Here is an 18,694-nt window from a genome sequence, read left to right as displayed (position 1 = left end):
AGATCCAAAGACAGATTGTCAATAAACATTTTGCAAAATTGCAAAGACTTGTTTTGTGTTTTTTTATAGACGTGTGTCAAGAAAAGCACAGATGATAAATTCTATAAAAATGTAAATACAAAAACTGTAGGCCTGTATTTAATGTAATTAAAGCTAACAAAGCTAACACATGGTTTAAGTGTGTTTCTGTCATACAATGAAAACGACTATGAGCAGTGTGGCTTATGGTTAACTTTATTTTGTGCATTTGAATATTATTGATTGAATAATTGAATATTTACAGCAGTAGCCTACAACTTACTTATTGAAACATTGAAAAATACAATAGCCTATATAATTGAATATCAAAAAACATAATAAGATTTTTCGTACTCCTTTGAATAGAATGGCCCTTGTGTCGGACTGAATGTATTAGCCTGTCAGAAATATAGGCCTATGAATGAGAAATAGGCCCACCTGCAGAGGGCGCTATGCCGCCCATATATATCTATAGCCCCTTTTACACAGAGATTGCGGCATATTGACGGAACAACATCACTCCAATATGCCGGCTTTGCTTGCTTCTGTGTTATTTACACAGAACCAAGCAACGCCGGCCTGCTGGCGCATCAGTAGTCCCTTTTACACAGCGTTCCGGAATGAAAGAGGTGCTTGTAAACAGCGTCAGGTGTGACGTAAACATTTAGCGCCGCGCCGGTCAGCTGCTTTACAACAACAACACTGGCTGGTGAATTGAGAGCAGAAGTGCTGGAGCTTGCAGTAAGAGGGCCGTATTTTACTGTCCCCACGATGTGCCGGTTGATCTCGTTACGCGCTGAGTCCAACATCTCTGGGACTGTTAACCAAACTGTCAAAATAAATCCGCTTCACCTCACCTGTGTCTGTGTGTGTGTGTGTGTGTGTGTGTGTGTGTGTGTGTGTGTGTGTGTGTGTGTGTGTGTGTGTGTGTGTGTGTGTGTGTGTTGTGTGACAGGTTGGCTGTGAGCGAGTCTCTTTGTGAGGGCAGAGATCTGCCAATCAGACATAAACATACACATACACACAGTGTGTGAAGTCACGTTACTGTAGGCAGAAATATAGTGTGGATATACGCTCAGACTTAGGATAATAATAGCGGCGGCGATCCGGTCGCAGCCTGGCTTAGCCTAGCCTAGCTTTCCCATTGTACAACTTCTCCTGGGCAGAAATAGACTCATACACTCTGCAAAATCAAGCGCGGGGTTTGGATTGAGCAGCGGACCTTATGACCAGCTAGATTATACACCGTTCCTTTTATTTGGTGATTTTTACGGGACATCAGGCCGCCGTGATTAATGTTAAACACACGTCAAAACTGACAAAATCAATCCGCTTCACCTCTGTGTGTGTGTGTGTGTGTGTGTTTGTGACAGGTTGGCTGTGAGCGAGTCTCTTTGGGGGCAGTGCTCTGCCATTCAGACATACACATACACATACACACAGTGTGTGAAGTCACGTTACTGTAGACAGAAATAAAGTGTGGATATACGCTCAGACTTAGAATAATAATAGCTGCGGCGATCCGGTCACAGCCTAGCTTAGCCTAATCTAGCTTTCCCATTGTACAACTTCTCCTGGGCAGAAATAGACTCATACACTCTGCAAAATGAAGCGCGGGGTTTGGATTGAGCAACGGACCTTATGATCAACTAGATTATACACCGTTTGGTAGATTATACGGCTTGGTGCTGTTTTTCTTTTATGGGACATATTTCTCTGTAATATAATGAGTGCATTTAACTTATTTAAAAATTAAAAAGGCCATATTACATTATATTTAAAAAATTGGCCGCGGGCCAATAAAAAGCGGACACCCCTGATTTAGAGTAAAATAACAAACAGTGGGGGGCAGCAATACGCCATAGCTGCGTCAAGTCTGCCTAAAATCAAAGAAGAAGAACAGGACAGTCTGCCGGAAACTGTCCACCAGTAGGAAGAAAATTGGGAGCGAGGTTAAATTAAAAATATACAAACAGGAGTTGGAGAGAGTAAACAGTATAAATTCTTAGGTTTATGGTTTGATGAGAGGATTACATGGGCAGTACATATTAAGAAGGTGGTGGACAGGTGCAAAAAAATACTTAATGTAATGAGGTGTTTAGTTGGGTATGAGTGGGGGGCAGACAGAGTAGCGTTAAAGGCTATATACACTGGGTTAGTCAGATCTGTGTTATACTATGGGTGTGTAGTGTATGGGTCAGCTGCAAAGACATCTCTTAAAAAAATAGATAATATACAGTATCAGGCTTTGAGGGTATGTACAGGTGCAATAAAAACAAGCCCAACAGCAGCACTACAGGTAGAAATGGGGGAGATGCCTCTAGAGTTGAGAAGAGTGCAGCTGTCCTTGAACTACTGGATTATTAGCACAAAGCACTTTAAAACCGTGTTGGGAAAAGGAGAGAAGGGAAACAAAAAGTTTTGGATGGACAGCGAACCAGAGAGCTGTACAATTTAGAATAGATCAATTAAACATAGTTCCTACAGTACCGATGCCTATAATTCCACCGTGGATTTTGCCGGATGCTACAGTTGATGTGTCATTATTAGAAAACAAAAGCAGAAATAAACAATTAATACAGGAGTACATAGACAAATTCTATAGCTATGTTCAAATTTATACAGATGCATAGAAGGCTCAGGTAATAAAGTAGGGGTAGCTTTGACTGTACCGGAATTTCAAGTGAAAATAGGGAAGAGGGTTAATAATGAGGTTTCAGTTTATACATGGGAATGCTGGCAATACTGTTGGCAGTACAGTGGGTGGAGGACAACAGGCCATTAAGGTCAGTTATCTGCTCAGACTCCAGTTCAGCATTAAAAAGCCTACAGTACAACCGTTCCGAAAGCAGACCAGATATTCTGATTGAGGTTCAACAAACATTATACAGAACACAAATGATGGGGCTTATAGTGTTTTTTTATGGGTTCCAGCTCACATTGGGATAAGAGGAAATGAAATGGCAGATAAGATTGCAAAAGATGTTACCAAAAAAAGCACAATTGATATAAGTATAAATATAGGTCAAACTGAAATTAAAGGCATTATTAAGCAAAGACTGAATAGGAGATGGCAAAAGGAGGAAGAGAGGAAAGGAAGATGGTTCTACAGAGTGCAAAGGCAAGTGGGAGAAATGAGATGTGGAGGTAAGAGCAGAAGAGAGGAGTCGGTTCTATCACAAATGAGGTTTGGGCACACAGGTCTGAACAGTACACTGTTTTTAATAGGAAAACATGAAACAGGCAGATGTGATTGTGGGCAAGAAGAGTCCGTAGAACATGTTATAATGCAGTGTGTGAGGTATGAGGAAGACAGAAGGCAGATGAGGGGGAAATTCAGAAAAGAAAAAGTAAGTTTTGATTTAATAGATATTTTACAAAAGAATTCCAATAGGTGTCATCAAGTTCTATTTCATTTTCTTAGGGTAACTCATTTGTTTTTGAAAATATAGCTTCTTATTTGAATTAGTATTATTTTATTTATTTATTTTTAATTTTAATTTTTTGAAGCGAGGTTGTTATTTATGCCACCAGTAGATGGCGGTAATGCATCTTTAAGTTGTTTGCCAACCGCCAACAAACATTACACAAGAAGAAGAACTGTCCACCAGAAGAAGGAAGAGGAAGAAGCTGCTGTTGTAGTATACTATTTATGATTCTGCACACACGTGTGTTGACCTGTGTTTGTGTGGTGGAGTCACGGAGTGCTAGAGAGGCTAGCCTACATTAACATTGAGCGAGCTTTACCTTTGGAGAAGTAGGCTCTACACAGGGCGAGCATGGACGGTGAGTTGTTAGTTCGGTAGAGCTGTGACTGTGTCCGTGCTGCCATGATGGAACACAGTTCACCTGTTACTCAAACTCCATTTCTCATCCTCTGCTTTCTCTATTGATACAAATCCATAGCTCACTTTCAGAGAAATTAACATGTCTGTCTGTTGTTAAACCTGTAATTATCACAGATTAGTCTCTGAACAGCGTCCTGTCAAAGCAAGTCACGGAATATTTGTAAAACACTTCCACATATGAATGGGATGAATCAAGCTGTAGGCTTTCTAATCACGTTATGCAGGCTTATTGTTTTACTTGACCAATGTGCTTTGGACATCAACACATGTCAAGTCAGTGGGAAAGTAATCTCCATAGTTGGTGGAGACCAGCAACGGAGCTGAAAAGCAGAAAATATGGTCATTTTAATAATCAGTGGAGCACAGAATAGACCAGAAGAATAGCAGCCTGGGTAATGTAGCATTGTGTCTGCTGGATGGGTTATGGTCAATTAGGTTTACTTCCTCCGTTGGTGAATGTAGCTTTAAACTAGTTATCAAACGTAAAGTAGCAGCTGTAAACTACAAGAAGAAGGTTGACTAAATAATCACTTCATCTCCCCAGTGTGTCAGGATTAGACTGATCCAGGAACAGCCTCAGCTGTCCGAATGGGAGATATTACTAGACTGTAGCCGTATCCCATTCGAGGGGCCGCATCCTTCTAAGGACACGGTCTATGAAGGCCATAGCCTGTGAAGGCCGATTCGAAAGCCGAACGAGCGTTGTTAATTGAGATGGGTTGCGTTCCGAATCGCATACTCTTTCTTTTTTCTATTCTACATACTACATCCGACGATAAAAATAATCTAGGCATACTATTGGGACATACTTTACTCTCTTATTTCATCATAACATTGCGCCTTGATCTTGCCTCTTGCTTTTATATCCGTCGCATCCCCGTTTGTTTTCATATGGAGGCTTCGTCGATGTGACGTCACTTCACGTGCGCACTGGATTGTGGGTCAGAATCACCCAAATAGGATGCACTTTTCAACACTAACAATCTTGGCCGCATGAAGTAGGACATCCGGGTACTTCTAACCATCCTAAATCTGGCCACAAGAATCGGGACATCCTGATTCTTTTTTCTACATACTATATAGTAGAAAGTATGCGATTCGGAACGCAACCATGGTCTCCGCAGGTCTCGGTTTCCGAGCATTTCCGGTTTGCGTAACAAGCCGTTACCTTGGGTGACGACTCGCCGCTCCTGTGCTGCCTAGCAACCCTGATTGCTGCCAACTGAAACAGCCTTGTCAACGGAGGAAAAAAGAAAGAGAAGTTGCCTACCAGACGAAAAGAAAAAAAAGTACAAGAAAAAAACACGTTGCTGTTTTGTTATTTTTTTATTTATTTTATGCCATCTCTGAAAAAACGCAATGAATCTTGGGATATGTTGGGCCGCGAAGGATACATCTGTTGGACCCTTCAAAACCGTGAAACAAAGGCTGCATTTCTCGGCCGCATATGAAGGAGCCTTCCAAATGGAACAAGCCTTTGCACGCCGCTATGACGCAATCGGTCTTCAAATGCAGCCTTCGTAGGCTGCGGCCCCTCGAATGGGATACGGCTAGACACAGGTCAATCGGTACAGAAAAGTATTTGGATTGGATAACCAGCTCTACTCAAAAAACAAAGACAGCCCACTTAGGCCAGTGCCCAGACTTTCTTTTGTCTTAAGTGTTAGTAAGTCTTTTTCAGGATTCCTCACTTCAGTTTCATCTTTGATGTCCACCCTGTCACTCCCCTGCTGTTGATAGTTTTAAGAACGCTTGTTGTCGAAATCACTTTCTTTCAAAATCTCATCATGATCTACTACCTTCCTACAACAAGCATGCTCCAGAATCTCTGACTCACTCTACCTCCAACTAGCTTCCCCTAAAGGCTACTCTGCTCCAATTCCGTGCGTAAATAGAGACGTACGTTTACAACGTTATATCCGTCACTGCCCTCATACTTCCATGCGTCCTTTATGTTGGAATGGACATTAAGCAAATCAACCATTAGTGGGCAGCAGCGCCGCTCAGAGTAAAAAGTTACTCAAATAGGAAGAAGAAGAGTCAAAGTGAATTAACTGGAATATATTTTATAATAGGTCCATGGAAGAAACAGCTTTAGCGATATAGGCCTACTACCGTAGCGATGGAAGAGGCTAAACTAGAGGCTGTATTACAGACAGCGGGGGTCTGAGGACATTAATCACGACATGTCAAACAAACTAGTCTCGCACGGACCTCCGGCACTTCTCTATTGCTGCCGTCAGCCTGCCGTCTAGCTGACATTCTTCCCCGTGCGATCCCCGCTCCTGCTGCTCTGTTGTAGTTGTATGTCCCTGTGCCCCGGCTGTGTAACTTCATAGATAGATAAATGTGTTTGTCATTTCGTACCAACTCACACAAACCTCTCCTCAAAAGTTAAGACCTTTTCTAAAGTATTATGTTTTTCGTTTGTGTTTGTAAACAAATGCACAGTAAGTGAAAGTGAACTGTTGGCTGTGCGCCCCCCGTGATCTCCGGTAGTAATGCTCCGTTCTGTCCGTTTGGTACGCATCCGCAAGCTTGCAGGATACGTGCAGAAATACGCACGTAATGTACGCAGAGTACGGACAGAAGGCTGCGTCCGTATCCGTATGCGTATCTAGCGTAGAGCATAAATGAGCCTTTAGAGTGTCTACACATCAACTCACTTCATGAAGTCACAGGCGGCTCAGAATGTAGGCTACAACACTTCACTCTGTTTGTAAGGTTGGACAGCACAAGAGCCATAGTCATGCATCACTGTCTTCAAATGAAAGGAGCATGCTGCTAAATGTACTTTGTGCCTAAAGGCCCGGACACACCGGCCCGATAATCGCCGTCGGAGAGTCTGGAAGGGGCGGGGACACAAATCTGTTTGGTGTGTGCCGTGACGTCGGTCGTCGTAGATGTCGTCGGGCTTCTTTTGACATGTTCAATCGGCGGCGGGCAGTCTTTCAGTTGGAGCAATTTGATTGGTGGAGGGCTAGCGAATCAGTGCAGCCCGGAAGTGAGGCGGGTAGCACAAACAGCTAACAACAGTTAGCCATTGTTTTAATGTGTTTGTTTGTTTCGTTCAGCGAGTACTCTCATGCATCAACCCTTGTTGACTGCTCGACACTATGCTCGACACTCTGCTAAAAATGGTGCTCTTTATGGTCCATAAATATAAATACGTATTTATGTCTATGTGTATGGTCTAGAGAGCCGTCCCATCATTTCCGGCTTCCGTATTTTTTTGGGCCACAATCAGGGCTGTACGCTTATTTTTTAAAGTGGTAGCACTGGTGCTAGCAAGCAAAAAAAATCAGTAGCACAAAAATAAATTTGGTAGCACACAAAGTATGATCGAAAACTTGCATAACCTTAACCCTTGCATTTCGCTCTAATTACCTTTGAGCATGTCATCTTGGTCTCATTTGAGATTCTCAATTAATATTATTTCCTAGTGTGTGCAGTAATAATTGTAGAAAAATTAATAGGGGTGCACTGATTGCAATTTAGACAAAATAATCTAACCTGCCAATTGCAATTTGGCAGGCTGTCGCACTAGTTAGGGTTGCCACCTTGGATTTAGGAAAAAAAGGGACACTTGAATGTTTGGGGCGGAGGGCTCGGCCATTATTAGGCTACCAGTTCAGACTGACCAGTGTAATGACCTATAATAACCATACACACCTACAGTGCTTTTTACAGTATAGGCTAAATAGGGAGACTGAGGTGGGTGGGGACCCTGGACCTTGTAGGGGGGCCCCGGAAGAAAAAAATGCAACCTTTTAAAGTAAAATTCATCAATCTGGTGCACTTTGAGAATAATATTGCATGCAACCATGCCCAGGGGCCCAAGGGCTCGGGGGGGGGGGGGGGGGGCCTAAGCCAGAAATACTGATAGTAACTTTAAATGTTGCATTGTCAAAGAGCTCAGTCACTCATGTCAATAACAGGGTCCAACAAGGAATAGCCTAAATATAAGGAAATAAATCATCATGGCCCCAACTAGGTGACAAATAGAAAAGCAAGTGCAAAACAAAAGCATTATTAGCTCTGTCTTATGGGCTTCATGAGGGACAGCTAAGCCCCCCACACACAAACAGGAATAAGCTTGCTATGTGTAAATTCTATACTGTTCATGAAAAGTAGCTTTCCACCCTGTATATGTTGCAATGGGCCCCTCCATCGTATAACATGAGTCTGCAGACCAATCTACTGTACTGTTTTCACAGTTGCAGAGTAAAGAGTGCCTGTTTAAGAAAAATAATGTTCCTTCTGCAGCTCAAGATTTGATTAAAATGTTCCTCTGCTCTGATGCATTTAACTTTAAAACGGTACAAAGAGTCTGGGCCCATTATCTCATAATCCGTCTATGAACCAACTGGTTTCCACAATCTTTTTTATTTTCGCGGGCAGCATGCACAAGCATTATTTATTAAAAAAAAAAAAAAAAAAAAAAAAAAAAAAAAAGTGTGGGGCCCCACACAGGGTCTTGAAACGGGCCCCGAGATCGTTAAGACCGCCCCTGCCCGCCCGCCTCTCCGATGCAATAGCGGGCGCAACAAACTCCTCGGCCCGTGTGAGACGGCCTTAACTACTGAACGAAGGAAGGAAATCAAATGAGGTTTTGGCATTTTCCCCAAAAAACGGGTCACAGCTGGTGAAAAAAAGAGAACAATTCTGGGAAAAACGGGACGGGTGGCAACACTAGCACGAGTGCGATTAGAGTTGTATTCATCATCGCACGTGATCAATTTCAGTAGCAAATGCGATCAAAACTGTCGCACTGTACAGCCCTGGCCACAATACAGATTAGCGCCGCCTGCTGTTATGGAGACATTACGTCCTGCGCAAGCGCAGAGCGTACGGAAAGTCAGTAGTCGACTCGGTGTGTTCTTGGCACTTTTTTGGCAGCGACGGGCAGACTGGAGCTGCCTGAAACGGCAGACTCCATTTTCGGGTAGTCGGACTGGTGTGTCCTGGCCTTAAAGGTAAAGCTAGACCTTCCATGGTGTCTCCTTGTTGAGTGGAGCTGTGCAAACAAACAAAGCCAAAGCAGATATTTCAACTTCATGCCTGTGGAAAAAAATCCTTGATCTTCTATCTTCATCTATGCCAGAGTTTTAGGGACATATTGAAAATAAATACATTGTTTGAATAGTGTTGGGATTTCACACAAAAAAAGAAGTCCTAATATTAATATACACCTGGCTGCTGGGCTCCAGCTATGCATTGTAATGCTTCAGTGATGTCATGAGGTTTTGTGTAACACTAGTTTGGTTTTCTATACTATCTATGGTTTGGTTATGTGTGTTAACAGAAGCCCTGGTTCTATGGTTTGGTTATGTGTGTTAACAGAAGCCCTGGTTCTATGGTTTGGTTATGTGTGTTAACAGAAGCCCTGGTTCTATGGTTTGGTTATGTGTGTTAACAGAAGCCCTGGTTCTATGGTTTGGTTGTGTGTGTTAACAGAAGCCCTGGTTCTATGGTTTGGTTGTGTGTGTTAACAGAAGCCCTGGTTCTATGGTTTGGTTGTGTGTGTGTTAACAGAAGCCCTGGTTCGAGCAGCCATCCCTGGTGATCTGCTGAAGGTTCTAGGTGTAGAGGTGAGTCGAGACCTTGAGATGTGCTGCTGCTGTGTAGTTAAACCATCACCTGAATAGGAGATCATGCACAATAGTCTGTACACATTAACATGAGCTCTAGAGCTGCAATCTATTATTGATTAGTCAACTGTTTCGATTGCCAGTTAATTGTACTTTAATCAATAATAACAATAATTCTAGTAGCCTTTAAGATATCATAAAATGTGTGTCTGTATGACAAAGCTTAGCAGGCTGATATGATCAATCATTCAGTATGCGGCTGAGCACAGATGTTTCTGTATCGTTATATGCAGATATGCTAATAGATATTGCAGAATAATAACATTGTTCAATAATCTATAAAAATGAATGATATATATATATATACACACACACACACACACACACACACACACACACACACACACACACACACACACACACACACAGTAGCTAAGGCTCATTTGCAGCCACAAGCCTTGTGCCTCTTGTATTTCAGGTTTAAACAAATGAACAAATGGATGTTTATTGTTTTACTGTAAAATGTGCTGCCTCAGTCCATTGGTCGCAGCTATTTACTGCAAATATTTTAGAGATTATTTCCAATAATGAGAATAGTTTATTTTTTTAACATAAGCTGATTTAAACATATTGCTCTTATCATTTTGACCTCCATTATCCCACCAGGCTCTGGGTGGTAAGGTACTGAAGAGGTCATAGCTGTTGTGTAACACGTAGAAATATATTGGACATAAAGGTTGTTGTTGGGGTGTCATTTTTAGCGGCAGAGCCCCTCCCAAGCAGCTGCCTTCACCGAGGCCTTCCTGAAGAACAGTCTCCGGCCTGAGGCTAACGTGAAGGCCATGCTGACTCACAAGGCTCTGATCCTGGGCTACAGCCGGGCCAAGCAGGAGAAGAGCAACCGCAAGAAGGCAAAGGGGCTCAACGCTAGGCAGAAGAGAGCCATGAAGATCTTCCACATCCAGCCGGAGCAGCAGAGGTTGGTCAGGACCACATGTCTATTGTAGTATTCAAAGGTACAAAGTGTTCATTTCTGTAAGATACAGGGAAAAGATTAAACGTAGGACTCGGTTTCCAACCAGACAAGGGGTTCAAACTAAGAAGTGAAGTGACACATATTTTGCTTGCATTCTATTGTGTTTATTATTGATTAACATTTTGTTTGTCGCATAAACGTACAATCGTGACCACATTCCAAAGTGGCGTGTGGCCAATGGTTGAACATAAAAAATAAAACCGCTGACTTCAAAGCTTTGCTTGGCCTACGAGTATAGACAAGCTCCCTAGAATCACTGTGTCTATCATTCTCACTGCAGATACCAGCTGTTCCTGCCTCTGCATGCTCTGTGGAGACAGTACATCATTGACCTGTGTGGGGGATTGCATCCATCAAGGTAAATCCATACTCGGGCGCAGTGGGTAGGGAGATCATCCTCTGGAGTGCAGGGTCGGAGGTTCGATCCCCCGCCTACCCGCCACATGTCGAAGTGTCGCTGGGAAAGTCACTGAACCCCAAATTGCTGTACATACATCGGTGTATGAGTGTGTGTATGAATGTGGTAAGATATGTGAAGCGCTTTGGGGCTGAGAAAACGGGCAAGAAAGCGCTAAATAAGTCAAGTCCATTTACCATTTACTCCTCCAATCCCTGACATTCCTCATTATCGGCTCATTGGAAGCTGTGTGATGACTTTGACTGCACTGTGTGTTCTGTTGTGTTGTACAGCAATCCACTGTCTGTGCAGATGAAGTTCCTGAAGGCAGACTTGCATGGAGCCATCATCACAGGTAGACAGCTTTCTCTACTGTCCATTTCACAAGGACTTTAATCAGTAAGAGTTTTCACTGTTTAAAGTTACTGTGAAGTTGAATGCTGCTCCAAATGTTTTGTAAAGGTTTGGCCTCACATGACATGTTTCCTCAAGTTCATTCTTGGCAACAGTCCACAACAAGAAATGTAGTAAAGTGTAGTAAAATGGAGTAAATCAGTCCATAGCAGGTTACCATAGCAGCCAGAGGGAAGGTGTGAGGTCACCGCATCAGGGCCACACACAGTTTGAAGCTCCTGAGGCTAATGTCATTTGTGATATTGGTTATAGAAATAAAGATGTAGATTTGAACCCAGAGACATGATACATATATGTTTAGGTTGTCTGACACATTTCTGAGCATACCATTATCTCTGATGTCCTTTCAGAATAAGAGTCCATAAATCCACTGAGAAATCTGAGAGAAAGAATGTCGCACAACTTCCTGAGAATAATTGATCTCCAGTGTCTAAGTAATGTAGCAACAATGCTAACAAAATGCTAAATGCACAACAAACGCCATGCTGGTCAATGGTAATTGCGCCTAACTTGCCGCTTGATCATATTTTGGTTCATTGTGTCCATGGCGCCTAGATTTCCTCCCGCTGTTCATTCGGCTTATCAACTATGGCTGAGATGGGACCGGGCACAACTGCAACCGTGCACTTTGTGCATGGCGGTACAAAACCAACCACACAGCCAACTACTGTGCCAAAAGACAAGTAAACAGCAACTGAACTGCAAAAATAGTTAACATTAAAACTGCATTTCATAAAGACGCACACTGCTCGCAAATACACACAAACTGCAAGTCAGCAACATAAACACATTTAGACTACACAACATTTTTTCAGGGTTCGACATAACGCATGGCCTGTAGGCCCGGGGCCAGTAAAATCATATGCAGGGCAAGTTGATTGGCCAGTCACTGTCTTGCCCGGGCCAGTAACGGCCAATCACAGTTCAGTATCTTTTTGTAGACTACATCATGGTTTATTGAAATGCGCGTTGAGAGTCGTAATGAAAGCAGTGTTTATTTAAGACTCAATATAATAAACCTAATATAAAATATATTTTTTAATTTCATTTTTTTCATTTTCATTTAACTTTTATTTATCCTCGAGAGACCAATTGAGGGGTGACCCTCATTTTCAATGGTGTCGAGTTCAAACAAATTCCAAGGAAAAACAACAATGCATACACAATATTCAATGCAAATACATCAAATACACAACAACAGGTGAAGAGAAGAAAAAAACAATTGAAACATTTACATAGTGGTGAAGAGTGGCAGCAATTAAAATGAAATTAAATGGGTGAAAGTACAATATAGCCTAATTAAAACAGTTACAGGTAGAGTTTGGCATGAAAGGCCAGTGGACAACCGATGCGTGGGTGTTTTGACAGGCGGAGCAACATGCGGGCGCACTCTCGCTCCGTTGGCAGAGCTGCCTACTGTCCGCCTGCGAGTCGACAAATTAATCGACTTACTCTGCCCCCTTTCTTTCTTCCCACAGCAGAGGTTGCGGTGCAGAAAAGGAAGTGAAAACTGCGCTTTTCCTTTAGCTGCTGCCGTAATGTTACAGTATTTGCATGCAAGCCCCAATGGTAATACAAATGAGAGGCTTTATTTAAACGCTGTGAATGCGTCTCCGGTGATTGTGTCAGTTGTAGACAGAAACCAACGGAGGGACTCGGCTCACTGTACAGTTCCTAGTCGCGCAGTTTGTCTGCCGACATGGCACTGTGTTTTCAGGCTCGAGACATTCAATCAGATCGCAGAAGTCTTTCCCATTGAAATCGCTAACGGGGAGAATATCCCCGGTTATTATTTTAGCCACAAACCACAGTTCATCTGCGCGACGGCTCACTCACTGGCGAGATCTCACGGTGAAACGCTGCTGTGATCGGACGAAGGCATTGTGTGTTTCTAAGGTGATTTAACGTCATAGTATTAGACGAGCGTTTAACTTTTGCTGCATATTTTGCACTGCATTGTTTTTTATCAATAGTTTGAAAAATGGTCCCACACCGGACTCTTATGTGAAGCTGACACTTCATGGAGAAGTGACACTCCTGCAGCGCGCTCACGACCAGACGTGAACTCGCATACACGGTGAAATCTCCTATTTAAAAAAACGGCATAACCCACTGATTTTCGGATTTCTATTCTATTTTTAAAGTCAACTTGAGCGCAAGTGGAAAACCGGTCATTCGGTCGACACATTCACATCCCTAATGCACATAGAGAAAGTAATAAAAACAGCCTACCACACCACAAAGAATGATCAGACCTTCATCTCTTATTTTTTTTTTTTTATGTTTGAACATGACTTCTGCAGGTGAACTATTCATTAAACTGCCCAAATTCAAGAATAATAACAATTATCAAACTATTGGACTTTAAAATACTGGCCGACCCCTTCAACATACTTTCAGTTGTAGGCTTCAAATTCAATATGTCGGCCTGGTTTTATATTATGTGTATGAGCAATATCAACATTTCATATAATTAACTAAAAGAAAAATAACCAAATCTAAAGGGAATATCTATACTGTTACAGTATAGATATTCCCTTTAGATATGGTTATTTTTCTTTATTTTTCTAATACAGGTATTATAATTATTGACACTAAATTATGAAGAAAAAAAAGTGTGTGCAGGGCCAGTGAAAATATACAAGGGGCCAGTAAAACTCGGATCCACTGGCCCGGCGGGCCAGTAGGAAAAAAAGGTTATGTTGAACCCTGGCTTTTTGTGCGCAGCGTCAAAAAAATCCCACTAATGATAACCATTCTAGATTGCAAAGAGTTTGTCTCTATGCCTCCTGTTGGGAGAGAAGCAACAGAAAAGCTTCAAGCATAACACACATATTCACTCAATTCACCAGGAAGCCAAATCTCCTGGCTCACTCTCCCCACGCGAGCTGCTTCTTGTAGAACCGTGTCACACAGCAGCGGCTGCCTGCACAGTGTGTACTGTCCTTTGTCTAGATGTCAGTGACGTCGGGTTAATCTCAACGCTGATTGGCTATAGTGTTTAAGCATCAGGCTCCATCGCTTAAAAAGTTCAATATGTTCAACGTCACGCTGTTGGCTAGGATTCATTGTGCCTCCATTGCGTTGCTTCATCGTGCCTTAACCAATGTCTGTCTTTGTAATGTGAGCCTCCTGTCTGGTGTGAACGCTCCCAAATAGAGACACTCTACCACAATGACAACAACAAATATATCGGCTAACATCTTGGATGACACTTCCTGTTTAAATCCCCCAAAACATTGAAAGTATAGTTGTGAAACATGGAGGAGGATTTGACCCAAAATAGAAGTGAATAATCAAAGCTTTAAACAGAGTTTTTATTGATGTAGCTCCAACAGCAGGACACTGTGCTCACAGGGAATGAGTCACACCGTCACAGCTTGACTGACTGTATTATTGGATTACATTTTAATTTCCTTTAATTCATTATGTCTCAGGATTTCATTTATCCAGGAACAACCTATTTGTCACAAATCCAGCTAACAAATGATTGACCAAAACATGAAAGCAGCTGTTCTAGTGCCAGCATGGAGCCAGTAGATATGGCTTCTATTGTCTGAGTAGCAGATCTCACATGCATTGGCAACACTATCACTCCCCCCTCCCATCCAGAGTCCCCTGCGCGCAGACTTGTGACGTAGTTTTCAGCGTGCTCTGTATGTGTGTTGAAAACAACAAGGGGACAGATGAAAGCTTAATGCAAGCCTGAATAATGTGTCTGAGATGGGCTACATCCCCACAACTTTCTGTCCCAAATTGCAGTGAAATAAAAGCCTGTTTTCTGTTGTACTAATAGTTTGTTGTCTTGTCTCTGTCTCAGTGGTCCGATCTAGATGCCCGTCGTACGTGGGGATGACAGGGATCGTAGTCCAAGAGTTCAAGCATGTCTTCAAAATCATCACCAAGGAAGACAAACTGAAGGGTGAGACTGAAGCTCACCTCTTGTTCTTCACTTGTTTAAGAGATGGATCTAAGCAGGTTACCATTTCCCTGAATCTGACAAAGTTATCATTTTAACTGGAAAGCTGTGAGCAGCGATGAGCCCGCACACAGGACTCCAAGCCGAGTGAGAGAGGCTGCAGTCTCCTCTTGGGAGAGTGTGTTGCCGTAACTCCCCAAACCGAGCAAGCTTCATATGCATGTGTGGATGTCCTCAGGCCTGGGCTCTTAACAAGCTGCTGAAGCTTGGAGCAGATGGGAGTCGGACTATGCAGAGCCAAGTTACAGCGACTTCCTGTTTTGCGGCGTTGACGCCAAGCTGCGGCAAAGGCGTTTGAGCCAATCAAAGGAGCTTCTCTGTGATCATGGTGGCTGGCTTCAGAACTCCCTGTGCAGCCCTCAGGTTCATTTGAAAGAATGTGTAGGAGTTGCGGGTCAACATGCAATATTTTCATTACCCAGCAGGTGGTGCCCTCACTATCGCTGAATATTAGTATATGACATTCCTCAAGCCTTGACTGTCACCAATAGGGTTGCAAAATTCCGGGAATTTTCAAAGTTGGAAACTTTCCAGGGGAATTTAATGGGAATTTGGGGAAGAAACAGGAATTTACTCAATTTAAAGCAACCCAAATGCACTAAATCTTTTTAACTGTGTTGTGTCAGCACTGGCAAACGTTTTAGACTGTAAAAAGCAGTTTTTTCCAATTTATTTTTTTAATATTTATGAACATTTCATTTCAAATCAGACTTTTTAAAGCTTATTGAGACACCAAACTTGATATCATATATTGATTTTTACTAGACCAGGTTTACAGAGGCCTAAATAATATTAAATAATATTTAAAAGTGATTTTAAATATAGTTTGGGAAAATATATTTTAGCATAATCTTGACTAAAACAACCAGATTTAATGCAAGTACACTTGGCAAATTGCACATAGCACACTGCTTACTGCAGGGGTACTGAGGCCACGCCCCCTACATGCACTGTGCATTCCTCCATCACATGGGGGGGCATTTGACTTTATTTATTGAATGGGTGGGGTCAGACAGATGAGTAATATTTTACTCAACATTCATCGTTTTGTTGTTCAGTGAAATTATTGATTGTTCATAAAATAATCAAAACTTGATAAAGTTCTATTTATAAATAAATCTGTTCAAATGTAATGTTTTTTTAATTGTATTATATTGCATGGATGTCTGCTGTCTACTGTTTATATGTTTGGATATGAAACAGATCATTTAAATGACCACCATTTAGTTCATTCATATAATTCCCAATTTTGGATATTCCCAAATTTCCCAAGTGAAAGTTCCCGTGGAAAGTTTCTGGAAATTTACCGGAAACTTTCCACCCCTTTGCAACCCTAGTCACCAATCATCAGATTTTGAGCAGATACTACACTATACTTTGCAGCATTGCAGAGTATAGTGGAGTTAGAACAACTTCCTGCTTTGTGGCGAATAACGCGTCGCTGCTTCAACACGGTTGGTCCAACTCAAACCAGTCTGAGGACTTCCTCTATGATGTTCGTTTTGCATCAGATCATCCTGCTAGGAGTTTTTCATTTTGAATGATCAGAAAGTCAGAAATACACAAATTTGGGGCGGACTTCCTGTTGGGTTTGGCCTGGAACATAAATTTGCTTTTTTTTTGTGACACGGGCCAACACATCTTGCTGTAAAGTTTCATGCTCCTAGCCCAATCTTTACCATGAATGTGCTGAAAATGTTCTTACGGCCCTGGAACCAATGATAAGCTGCAGTGTTTTGCCAATCCAAAATGATAGCAAACTCTGGTAAAAGCTTGTCTCTATGCATTAGTTAGATTCATTTATTCTTTAAGCTTTCTATTTGATTTAAAGCTCCTCTCTGTTTGTTGTTGTGTTCCAGTGATCCCTAAGAGGAACAGTGTGTTTGCAGTGGAGGTCAACGGCTTCATCTCACACATCTATGGAAGCAAGTTCCAGCAGCGAGCCAGCGAACGCTCCGCTAAGAAGTTCAAAGTGAAACGAACCATCGACTTGTGACATGACTGTGCCTTCACCACAGACACTTGACAGACTTCTAATGCCCTCCATTGGCACGTCAGCAACAACAATGACAAGTGTGTAGCAGAAGCATTATGGTTATAGACTGTATCAAAAAACATTCATTTTTTGGTTATGCTTTTCACCTTGTGGCACATGGTGATTTTACACACAGGTCTGTTTTATTTAAAGGGGAACTCCACCTATTTTGCACATTTCTTGTCATGGTAATACTCAGCCAGAGAAACAGTTGTATAATGTATTTTATGCCACTTTGTAAAGTCTGAGTAAATGACCTTAATGATGTCATCAGGGCTATGTTAGCTCATACATGTTTAGGAATGCCCCAAACAAGTTTGTATGGCCCATTGGCAATCCAAGTCCATTAATGCTCTTGAATTGGCCTGAATGTTGATTAAATAGTTTTCTTAAATAACAGCTGTACTTACTCTTTCCAATTTCTCTAATATGAGTTACTTGATCCAAAAATCGGAGGTCCTGGTTTAGAACTATACAGTTGATTAGATTAAATTATTGATATAATATGATAAAAGTTAACCTGTAAGAATGTGACTGAAATGAGGAGACGTATCACTCTGAGGTTGTTAGACCTACAGCAACAATTGTGTACACGTTGCTTGGCAACGCCCTCCCGCCCGTCTACCACTCTCCCTTTCTTCATTGCATTCTCTTTTTTTTCTTTGATGGTTCAGCCCCGTTATCAGAGCCGGCCCAAGCCTTCAGGGGGCCCTAAGCGAAATATGATTAGGGGGCCCCTCTCCAATGTTAGCGCTGCTGAAACTATAGATCTTTGTTAAATATCATTCACACACCCAGTGTTTTCCGCTAGTGCCTCCACTGTGCGGCTGTGCGAAAATATTAGACAGCCGAGATTCAGACCCTTGTAGGGGGGTCCGGGGGTATGCCCCCCCGGGAGATTTTTTTTAACCTTTTTAAAGTGAAATGCATGAATCTGGTGCACTTAAAGAGGAAAATTAAGAGGCTAAATCTGAGAAATTTTGTGTGAACAAATAATTTGGAGACACTGGGTCAGATGAATTAGAAGCTATTGAAGAAAGACACATGGATTTTCCATAAAAATATTAATATAAAATAAAATATTATGGGTTGGGCTTGGAGCTCTTTTTCTTTTACGGGACATATTTCTCTGTAATATAGTGAATGCATTTAAATGCAGTGTGAGGAACGAAGCAGAAGAACTCTGTTGTCCAGCTACTGTATCTTTTTTTCCACAGACAAGGCTGCACATACACAGTGCATGGGCAACTGAGGGCAGCCCCATTTCCAATTGTTTTTAAATAAACTCAATACACACTGTGCATGGATGTGAACGTGACATGATCAGATAATTTCGGATTTCCTCCCAGATGAACTGATTACATTTTTAGGCTATT

General features: G+C 42.0%; 1 protein-coding gene across 1 annotated transcript; it reads left to right on the top strand.

The window, feature by feature from the left end:
* The first annotated feature begins 3,626 nt into the window (after positions 1–3,626).
* pop4 (POP4 homolog, ribonuclease P/MRP subunit) lies at positions 3,627–17,717 on the top strand. The gene is made up of 7 exons (XM_080029770.1): positions 3,627–3,804; positions 9,402–9,457; positions 10,219–10,436; positions 10,774–10,851; positions 11,184–11,245; positions 15,125–15,226; positions 17,143–17,717. The coding sequence occupies exons 1-7, from the start codon at positions 3,798–3,800 to the stop codon at positions 17,277–17,279; spliced, it is 660 nt and encodes a 219-aa protein (XP_079885896.1). The 5' UTR covers positions 3,627–3,797; the 3' UTR covers positions 17,280–17,717.
* The last annotated feature ends 977 nt before the right edge of the window (positions 17,718–18,694 follow it).

Source organism: Ammodytes marinus (genome assembly GCF_949987685.1).
Source record: "Ammodytes marinus genome assembly, chromosome: 1".
Taxonomy (NCBI): domain Eukaryota; kingdom Metazoa; phylum Chordata; class Actinopteri; order Uranoscopiformes; family Ammodytidae; genus Ammodytes; species Ammodytes marinus.
The sequence above is the reverse complement of the archived record's forward strand: the minus strand, read 5'-3'. Positions and strand labels throughout refer to the sequence as shown.

Bases quoted from the DNA above. Each gene is read 5' to 3' on its own strand.
- pop4 (XM_080029770.1), top strand. The intron at 9,458-10,218 runs GTGAGTCGAGAC...TGTCATTTTTAG, and splicing joins TGAAGGTTCTAGGTGTAGAG to CGGCAGAGCCCCTCCCAAGC. The intron at 10,437-10,773 runs GTTGGTCAGGAC...TTCTCACTGCAG, and splicing joins ATCCAGCCGGAGCAGCAGAG to ATACCAGCTGTTCCTGCCTC.